The sequence below is a fragment of the Jaculus jaculus genome, chromosome 17, assembly GCF_020740685.1.
Source record: "Jaculus jaculus isolate mJacJac1 chromosome 17, mJacJac1.mat.Y.cur, whole genome shotgun sequence".
In the NCBI taxonomy this organism is placed as follows: Eukaryota; Metazoa; Chordata; class Mammalia; order Rodentia; family Dipodidae; genus Jaculus; species Jaculus jaculus.
In genome coordinates, this window is record NC_059118.1 from 6,173,583 (window position 1) to 6,184,324 (window position 10,742).

Sequence of the window (10,742 nt, forward strand, 5' to 3'; positions counted from 1 at the left end):
TACAAGGTCCATATTGTACATCTGGCTTTAAATGGATACAGGGGAATTGAACCCAGGGGCAGCAGGCATTGCAAGCACCTTTAACCACTGAACCATCTCCCCCGCCCAGGAGAAGTGGTCGTTGTTGTTGTTGTGTGTGTGGTGTGCACGTTCATGTGTGTAGGTGCGTGTGGATGCACACATATGTGTGTAGGCTAGAGGACAACCTCAGGAGATGTTCTTCAGGTATCCACCTTTTCTTTATGAGACAGAATTGGCATGCCAGGGCCTCTTGCCACTGCAATCAAACTACAGACACATGTATCACCTCATGGGCATGTGCAAACTTGCGTGCTTGTGTTACCTTGAGCTTACGTAGGGCATGGAGAGCCAAACATGGGTCCTTAGGCTTTGAAGCAAGTGCCTCAAGTGCTAAGCCATTGCTCCAGCCTAGGTGTGCACCTTTAAAATTTTTTTCAAAATTTTTTTTATTAACAACTTCAATGATGATAAAAAAATATCCTATGGTGGCTGGAGAGATGGCTTAGCGGTTAAGCGCTTACCTGTGAAGCCTAAGGACCCTGGTTTGAGGCTTGATTCTCCAGGACCCACGATAGCCAGATGCACAAGGGGGCGCAAGCATCTGGAGTTCATTTGCAGTGGCTGGAAGCCCTGGCATGCCCATTCTCTCTCTCTCTATGTGCCTCTTTCTCTCTGTCACTCTCAAATAAATAAATAAAAATGAACAAAAAAAAAATCCCATGGGGGCTGGAGAGATGGCTTAGCGGTTAAGCGCTTGCCTGTGAAGCCTAAGGACCCCGGTTTGAGGCTCGATTCCCCAAGTCCCACGTTAGCCAGATGCACAAGGGGGCGCATGCGTCTGGAGTTCGCTTGCAGAGGCTGGAAGCCCTGGCGCGCCCATTCTCTCTCTCTCTCCCCCTCTATCTGTCTTTCACTCTGTGTCTGTCACTCTCAAATAAATAAATAAAAAATGGACAAAAAATAAAAAAATCCCATGGTAATGCCCTAAAAATCATTTTTATTTAATTAACAACTTCCATAATTGTAGACAATAATCCATGGTAATTCCCTCCCTCTCCCCACTTTCCCCTTTGAAACTCCACTCTTCATTATATCCCCTCCTCCTCTCAATGTCTTTTATTATGATGTCATCATCTTTTCCTCCTATGATGACAGTCTTGTATAGGTAGTGTCAGGCTCTGCGAGGACATGGATATCCAGGCCATTTTGTGTCTGGAGGAGCACGTTGTAAGGAGTCCTACCCTTCCTTTGGCTCTTACATTCTTCCCCTCCAACACCTCTTCTGCAATGGACCCTGAGCCTTAGAAGATGTGATAAGACATATTTCAGGGCTGAGCACTCCTGTCACTTCTCTGCACCATGGTGTCTTCTGAGTCATCCCAAGGTCACTACCATCTGAAAAGAGAAGCTTCTCTAACCAAAAGTGAAAGTAGCATTAATATATGGGTATGAACATTTAAGAGAAGTGCTCACCAGGAAGTTCGGTGAGCACAGTATATACATTTAGCCAGACACCAGCAGACATTACACATTTTCAGTATTAGGGATGTACTCCCTCCCATGGAGCAGGCCTCCAGTCAAATTAGAGTGGATGGTTTCCCCACTGACAGACGTGCCACTATCGCACCCATTGACTCAACTGGCCTGGCTGGCCAAATATATGGCTTGCAGTGTCCACTGTTGAGTATCTTCACTGGTGATTTCTCTCTCTCATTGAACTGCATGCAGTGTGGCTTTTTCCAGCTTTCTGTCAGCTGGTCTGCATGGAGGAGGGTTTCAGCTCAGTTCTAGCAGGATTTCTTAGTGACCTTACAGCCCAAGTACGTGGAGTCTTCAGCAATAGGGTCTTACCATCTATTCCTGGTGGAAAAACAAGACCCTTGGCAATGGCCTGTAATGTTTTTGGGGTACCAGGGACCTCCCTGGCCAACAACTCCCTGGAAGGTATCCATCTCTGGCAATGAATATTTTCTACTAACAGTTTATGGCTCCTGAGTGTTCCATTGTCTGAAAAAGTAGGTATCCATATGACTCATTTATATTCTCTTAGATTTTTTTTTTTTTTTTTTTGGTTTTTCAAGGTAGGGTCTCACTGTGGCTCAGGCTGACCTGGAATTCACTATGTAGTCTCAGGGTGGCCTCAAACTCTCAGTGATCCTCCTACCTCTGCCTCCCGAGTGCTGGGATTAAAGGCGTGCGCCACCACGCCCGGCTTTCTCTTAGATTTTTATTAGCCCTCCCTCCACCTTTCCTTTACTCAATCTCCTCCCCTGACCTCACTTAGGCCTTTTCATCCCCATTAATCTGTTTTTCTACTTACATATATACAACACCATTCTATTAAGTCCTTCCCTCTCCCTGCCCTTTCTATTCCCTTTATATCCCCTTTCTAGATTATCAGCTTCTGCTACAATGAGTTTTATTTTGACCCACATAAAAGTCCAATCATTTGTAGCTAGGATCCACATATGAGAGAGAACATGTGACATATGGCTTTCTGGGCCTGGGTTACCTCACTCAGTATAACCCTTTCCAGATCTATCCATTTTCCTGCAAGTTTCATAATTTCATTTTCCTTTACCACTAAGTAGAACTTCACTATGTAAATGTGCCACATCTTCATTATCCACTCATCAGTTGAGGAACATCTAGGCTGGTTCCATTTCCTAGCTATTGTGTATAGAGCGGCAATAAACATGGTTCAGCACATATCTCTAAGGTAGTGAGAAGAGTCCTTAGAAATATGCGTAGGAGTGCTATAGCTGGGTCATATGGTAAGTCTATTTTTTGCTGCCTCAGGAACCTCCACACTGATTTCCACAATGGCTGGACTAGATTGCATTCCCACCAACAGTGTAGAAGGGTTCCTTTTTCTGCATCTTCTCCAGCATTTATGGTCATATGTTTTCATGATGGTAGCCATTCTGATAGGAGTGAGATGAAATCTAAACATAATTTTAATCTTCATTTCCCTGATGGCTAGGAATGTATAGAGACTATTTAGTTCCATAGCCCATTTTTTAATTGGGTTGTTTGATTTCTTATTAGTTTTTTTAGTTCTTTGTATATTTTGAGTATTAATCCTTGGTCAGATGTATAGCTGGCAAAGATTTTCTCCCATTCTGTAGGTTGCCTTTTTGCTCTATTCACAGCGTCCTTTGCTGTATAAAACCTTTATAATTTCATGAGGTCCCAGCAGCTGATTTTTAGCTTTATTTCCTGAGCAACTGGGTTTATATTCAAAAAGTCTTTGCCAATACCAGCATGTTGAAGGGGTTCCCCTAATTTTTTCTCTAGCAGTTTCAGAAGTGCAGGTCTGATATTATGGTTTTTTATCCATTTGGACTTAATTTTTGTTCCTGGAGAGAGGTAGGGCTCTATTTTCATCCTTCTACAGATACATTTCCAGTTTTCCCAGCACCACCTACTGAAGAGGCTATCTTTCCTTCATTAGTATTTTTGTCAAAGGTCAGATGGATGTAGCTCCTTGGACTTACATCTGGGTCCTCTGTTCTGTTCCATTGACCTACATGTCTGTTTTTTGCCAGGTCTGTTTTGTTACTATGGCTCTGTAATATACGTTAAAAACAGGTGTGGTGATACCACCAGCCTTATTTTTTTTTTAAATTTTTATTAGCATTTTCCATGATTATAAAAAAAAATCCCATGGAAATTCCCTCCCCCGCCCCACACTTTGAAATTCCATTCTCCATCATATTACCTCCCCATCTTATTTTTCTTTAATGTCTGTTTTATTTATTTGAGAGTGACAGACAATGAGACCGATAGAGAATGGACGCACCAGGGCCTCCGGCCACTGCAAACGAACTCCAGACGCACGCGCCCCCTTGTGCATCTTGGCTAACGTTGGTCCTGGGGAACCAAGCCTTGAACCGGGGTCCTTAGGCTTCACAGGCAAGCATTTAGCTGCTAAGCCATCTCTCCAGCCCACCAGCCTGATTTTTGTTGCTCAAAGTTATATTAGGTATTTGAGGGTTTTTTGTGCTTTCAAATGAATTTTTGGATTGTTTTTTTCTGTGAATGATACCACTGGAATTTTAATGGAGATTGCATTAAAATATGTAGATTGCTTTTGGTAAGATTGTAATTTTCATAATATTGATTTTTTCAATCCAAGAATGATGAATGTCTTTCCATTGCCTAATGTCTTCTGCATTTCTCACTTGAGTGTTTTAAAAGTTTTCATTGTAGAGATCTTTCACTTCCTTGATTAGGTTTATTCCAAGGTACTTCATTATTTTATTTTATTTTTTGATACAATTGTGAATGGGAGTGATTCTCTGATTTCATCCTCTGTTTGTTAACATATAGGAAGGCTACTGATTTCTGTGTTTATTTTGTATCCTGCTACAGGGCTATAAGTGTTTCTTAGCTCTTAACAGTTTGCTGGCAGAGTATTTTGGGTCCTTTATGTGTAGAATCCTATCATCTGCAAATAATGATAACTTGATTTCTTCCTTCCCAATTTGTATCCCTTTTATGCCTGTCTCTTGCCTTATTGCTGTGGCTAAGACTTCAAATACTATATTAAATAAAAGCGCGAATAGCTGGGTGTCTACCTTTTGAAAAAATATTTTTACTTTTTGTTTGTTTTCAGGTAGGGTTTCACTCTAGTCCAGGCTGACCTGGAATTCACTATGTAGTCTCAGGGTGGCCTGCAACTCCCAGCAAACTTCACCTAGAATTCAGTATGTGTACTCTTAGGGTGGCCTCAAACTCCCTGCGATCCTCATGCCTCTGCTTCTTGAGTTCCCGGAGACTATGGGTGTACAGGATGCTCTTGCTGTTGGAAAAGAGCTCCAGACACGTGTGCCGCACTGTGCACTGGCTTTACATGGTGCTGGGGATTAGACCTGGGCCAGCAGGCTTTGCAAGCAAGTGCCTTATCTGTTGAGCTATCTCCCCAGCCCTAGTCCTCCACTTGTTGAGACAGGATCTCTCAGCCCCTATTTTAATTTTTAAATTTTGTTTATTTATTTATTTGAGAGCGACAGACAGAGAAAGAGCGACAGACAGAGAAAGAGGCAGAGAGAGAGAGAGAGAGAGAGAGAGAGAGAGGGCGGGAGAGAGGGAAATGAATGGGCATGTCAGGGCCTCCAGCCACTGTAAACGAACTCCAGATGCATGTGCCACCTTGTGCATCTGGCTTAGGTGGGTACTGGGGAATTGAGCCTTGAACCGGGGTCCTTAGGCTTCACAAGCAAGTGCTTAACCACTAAGCCATCTCTCCACCCCCCCCCTGTTTTAGTTTTCAAGGGGAGGAGAAAGGAGAAAAGAGAAGAGAGGAAAGGGGAGAGGAGGGGAGGGGAGAGATGATGGGAGACGAGAAGGGAAGGGAGGAGAGAGAGAGCAGGGGAAGCAAGAGGAGAGAGATCAACTCCATCCCGGATGGTACGGTTTCTCTCAGAAAGCACGACAAAGTTCCCATACAGTTACATGGCAGTGACATCCAGAGACACGTGGGTTCACGGCTTCTTTTTTCAGTTTTTATTTTATATAAAACAGGTTCTTCCTTTTTTATCCCTTTGCCCCTGCCCCCATTACTCTGGGGGGCCCTCCTCAGGGGGATTCTGGTATTCACTGTGGGGTCATGAAAGCTTCAGTCAGTCCCTGTGGAGGGCACCATGCCTCGGGGGATTTCTACCCACTCTGTGACTCTTGCAGTCTCTCCACCCCTCTGCTGCAATCTTTCCTGTCCTATGGCAGGCCTGTTGGCAGTCTGATTTAGTGTTGTTGCGTTCTTAACTTTTTCGTCTGATCTTAGCCAAACATACATGTATGCATGTACATATGTATGCCTGCATGCATACACATATATGTATTTGTTATAGTCAACCTGTCTTTGAATAGTTGTTTCTGTAAGAACACTCTTCAAAGTTTTCTGCACTCTGAAATTCTTGCAATAAACACATCCTTTTATCTTCAGAAAGAAAAATCCAAGCTGTTTTATAAAGAGGGTTTCCTCTGTCAGATCAAATGCTGGAACTGTGGCTCCTCTCAGGAGAGATCAAAGAGGCAGGCTCTGATGAACTGAGTCATTACGTTTACAGGTTAACAGTGTCCCTCATAGTCTGGCTCAGGTAAATGACACAAGTGTGATTCAGAAGTTCAAGAGCAAAGTCTGTCTGGCCTAAGTGGGTTGAATTCTGGACTGAGTGAATATGGTAGCTGAAAGAACAGAGGACCCAATTTAGGGGTCCTGCCTGAATTTCAGGAAGCTCATAGTCCACTGTCTCATGCTCTCTACACATGTTGTGGGCTGGAGGAATGGCTTAGCTGTCAAGGAGCTTGCCTTTGAAGCCTAAGGACCCAAGTTTGACTCCCCAATACCCACATAAGCCAGATGTACATGCTGGTGCATGTCTGGAGTTCATTTGCTGTGGCTAGAGGCCCTGGCACACTCATTTTTTTTCTCATAAATAAATAAAAAGACATGTTGTGTGTTTTCTATTATTGTTGGCTTCTTCTTTTTAAAAAACATTTTTTTTATTCATTCATTCATTTATTTGACAAGAGGGGATGGAGGGAGGAAGCACATGAAAGAATGAATAGGCACACAGGGACCTCCAGCCACTGCAAACGAACTTCAGATGCACACGTCACTTTGTGCACCTGGCCATGCGTGGGTGCTGGGGAATTGAATCCAGGTCCTTAGGCTTTGCAGGCAAGCACCTTAACCGCTAAGCTCTCTCTCCAGCCCTTTTTGAGATTCTCTTTTTTAAACATTTTTTGCTTATTTGACACAGAGTGAGGTGTTGTCATTTGCTTGTGTACAGTAGGTGTGAGGTGTGGCATGCACAGACACAGTGCTCCGTGCATGCATGCAGATACCAGAGGAAAACACTGGGGGCCATCCTCTGCTCATCTGCTTGTTTCCTTGAGACAGAATCTCGCTGTTGATTATGGAGCTGTTTTTGTGAGCCTCAGTGATTCTCTGGTCTCTGCTCCCCACAGGATTAGGTTTATAGACATGCATGGCCACTCTCAGCTGTTTATGTTGATGCTGGGGAATTGAACTCCGCAATCCCGGGCCCCTTCCAGCTCTCATGGGTGCACAGGAAGTGAGCTTGACTGGTGAGCTCTCTCCAGCTCTCCTTTCTTTTCTTTTTAATCGAGGTAGGGTCTCACTCTAGCTTGGGCTGACCTGGAATTCACTATGAAGCTTCAGGTTGGTCCTGAACTCATGGTGATCCTCCTACTTCTGCCTCCTCCGGAGTGATAAGATTAAAGGCATGTGCCACCACGGCCAGCTTTCAACTGTTTTTCTTTTTAAAGATTTATTTTTATTTATTGATTAGAAATAGAGGGACAGAGAGAGAGAATGAGCACACTAGGGCCTCTAGCCACAGCAAATGAATTCCAGATGCATGAGCCACCATGTGCATCTGGCTTACGTGGGACTTGGAGAATCAAACCTGGGTGCTTAGGCTGTGCAGTCAAGTGCCTTAACCATTAAGTCATCTCTCCAGTCCCTCACCTGTCGTTTATTCACGACTGAATTCCCATCCCCTGGGATAGAATATAGCAATAGTAGAAAATAAATGTGTTGAATAAAAGAATGAATGGGGATGGAGGGATGGCCTAGCAGTTAAGGCGATTGCCTGTGAAGCCTCCGGATCCGGGTTCGATTCTCCAGATCCCACTTAAGCCAGATGCACATGATGGCACATGCATCTGGAGTTCGTTTGCAGTGACTAGAGACCCTGGTGTGCCCATTTTCTCTCTTAAATAAATAAAAGCCTGTGTGGTGACACACGCCTTTAATCCCAACACTCGGGAGGCAGAGGTAAGAGGATCACGGTGAGTTCAAGGCCACCCTGAGACTGCATACACCTGAGACTACATAGTGAATTCCAGGTCAGCGTGGATTAAACAGTGAGACCCTACCTGGAAAAATAAATAAATAAATAAAATACTTAAAAGAAAGAAGAAGGATGAAGGCTGGGTGTAGTGGCACACACCTTTAATCTCAGCACTGGGGAGGCAGAGGTAAGAGGATCATAGTGAATTCAAGGCCATCCTGAGACGACATAGTGAATTCCAGGTCAGCCTGGGCTAGAAAGAAACCCTACCATAAAAAAAAAAAAAAAGAAAGAATACAGATAAAGCCAGGGTGGGGGAGGGTGGCACAAGTTCAAGGTCAGCCTGGGTGAGTTCCTGGTCAACCTGGGCTAGAATGAGGGCAGAAGAAAAGGAAGGGAAAGAAGAAAAAAAGAGACAGGAAGGAAGGAAAGGAGGGAGTGAGGGAGGGAAGGAGGGAGGGAAGGAGGAAGGTAAGGAGGGAGGTGGGGAGGGAGGGAGGTAAGAAAGGAAAGAAGGAAGGGAGGGAGGAAAGAAGGAAGAGAGAGAAGAAGGGAAGGAGGTAAGAACAGAAAAAGGGAAGGAGATAAGAAAGGAAAGGAAGGGAAGAAGGGAGGGAAGGGTGGGAGGGAAGGAGGGAAGAAGGGAGGGAAGAAAGGAAAGAGGAAAGGGTGGGAGGCAAGAAGGGAGGGAGAGAGGGAAGGAAGTGAGAAAGAAGGGTGGGATGGAGGGAAGCAGGGAACAAGGGAGGGCAGGAAGGAAAAAGGGAAGGGTGGGAGGGAAGGAGGGAAGAAGGGAGGGAGGGAAGGAGGTGAGAAAGGAAAGAAGGGTGGGATGGAGGGAAGCAGGGAACAAGGGAGGGCAGGAAGGAAAGAGAGGAGGGTGGGAGGCAAGGAGGGAAGAAGGGAGGGAGGGAGGGAAGGAGGTGAGAAAGGAAAGAAGGGTGGGGTGGAGGGAAGCAGGGAACAAGGGAGGGCAGGAAGGAAAGAGGGAAGGGTGGGAGGGAAGGAGGGAGGGAGGGAGGGAGGGAAGGAGGTGAGAAAGGAAAGAAGGGTGGGGTGGAGGGAAGGAAGGAATAACGGAGGGAAGAAAGGAAAGAGGGAAGGGTGGGAGGCAAGGAGGGAAGAAGGGAGGGAGGGAGGGAGGTGAGAAAGGAAAGAAGGGTGGGGTGGAGGGAAGGAAGGAATAACGGAGGAAGAAAGGAAAAAGAGGAGGGTGGGAGGCAAGGAGGGAAGAAGGGAGGGAGGGAGGGAAGGAGGTGAGAAAGGAAAGAAGGGTGGGATGGAGGGAAGCAGGGAACAAGGGAGGGCAGAAAGGAAAGAGAGGAGGGTGGGAGGCAAGGAGGTGAGAAAGGAAAGAAGGGTGGGGTGGAGGGAAGGAAGGAATAACGGAGGGAAGAAAGGAAAGAGAGGAGGGTGGGAGGCAAGGAGGGAGGAAGGGAGAGAGGGAAGGAGGTGAGAAAGGAAAGGTGGGGTGCAGGGCAGCAGCGGACAAGGGCGGGCAGGCGGGCGGGCGGGCGGGAGCGAGGTGGGGCGCGCCCCGCCCCGCGCGTTACCTGCCGCAGCTGGTCCACGAAGGCCCCGTGGCGCGCGTCCCCGCCGCCGCGCGCGCGGACGAGGCAGGCGCTGGCGTGCGCGCCGATGGCGGGCGCGCAGTACAGGCGGCGGAAGACGCGCGCGAGCGGCAGCGACACGTCCTGCGCGCGCAGCGAGGCGGGGCGCACGCGCAGCGGCTGCGGCTCGGGCGGCGGGCCGGGGCCGGCGGCGGGGCCGGCGGCGGGGCCGGGGCGCGGGCGGGGCGCGCGGCCGCGCTGGGAGCCCTCGGAGCCGGCCCCCGACGACCGCGGCGACCTCCGGGCGGCCCGGCTGGCGCTGCGCGACGGCGGCGCGCGGGCGGCGGCGGCGGCGGGCGTCTCCGCGAACGCGTACGTCTGCGAGGCCACGTTCTTCGCCCTGGGGCTCCTGGGCTCCATGGCCGCCGGGCGACGCTCTGGGCCCGCGGCTCCGGCTTCCGGTCACGCCACTTCCGCCCCGCCGCGCGCGCGGGCGGCGTCAGCCCGTCGTCAGGGCGAGCGCGCTCGCGGCGGCCCACGTTGGCCTGGAACTCGCGGCCCTCTCGCTTCCGCCTCCAGGATGCTGGGCGCCGACGCGCCCTCCGTTTACTCAGCCATTCTTCCTTTCATTTATTATTTGTTTTTATTTACTATTTATGCCGGGCGTGGTGGTGCACGCCTTTTATCCCAGCTCTCGGGAGGCAGAGAAGGCCACCTGGAGACTACGTAGTGGGTGAATTCCAGGTCAGCCTGGGCTGGAGTGAGACCGTACCTCGAAAAAAAAAAAAGTGTATTCGTTCATTTATTTATTTGAGAGAGAAAATGGGCACACCAGGGCCTTCATCCACTGCAAACAAAACTCCAGACGCATGCGCCACCTTGTGCGTCTGTATTGCGTGGGTACTGGGGAATGGAACTAGGGTACCTAGGCTTCAACCTTAACCTCAGAGCCAACTTGCTTTTTTGTAAAAAGTTATTTTTGTTTGTGTATTTGCAAGCAGAAAGAGAGAGGGAAAAAAAAAGGGCGCCCTCAGGCCTCTAGCGGCTGTAAAGGAACTCCAGATGCATGCACCACTTTGTGCATCTGGCTTTAGCTGGTACTGGGGAATGGAACCCCAGGGAACTTAGGCTTTTCAAGCAAGCGCTTTAACTGCTAACCCATCTCACCAGCTGGAGGAGTTAGCAAATAGACCCTGGGCAGAAGCCAAGGGATTTTTCCAGAGATTGCAGACTTAAGAAACTTTTGCCAGTCTTCCCACCCTGGCAAGCATGCGTGCGTGTGTGTACACACCAGGGTCTCTTGCGTCTGCAAATGAATGACTTAAGTAGGCAGCTGGGGGAATTGGCC

General features: G+C 48.0%; 1 protein-coding gene across 1 annotated transcript in view; it reads right to left on the reverse strand.

Moving 5' to 3' along the window:
- Positions 1–9,814, reverse strand: part of Dlec1 (DLEC1 cilia and flagella associated protein) — a 76,314-nt gene extending 66,500 nt beyond the window's left edge. Inside the window, exon 1 of the mRNA XM_045136947.1 lies at positions 9,398–9,814. Coding sequence (XP_044992882.1) covers positions 9,398–9,814 — 417 coding nt within the window. The remainder of the gene's footprint in view (positions 1–9,397) is intronic.
- Between the last annotated feature and the right edge of the window lie 928 nt (positions 9,815–10,742).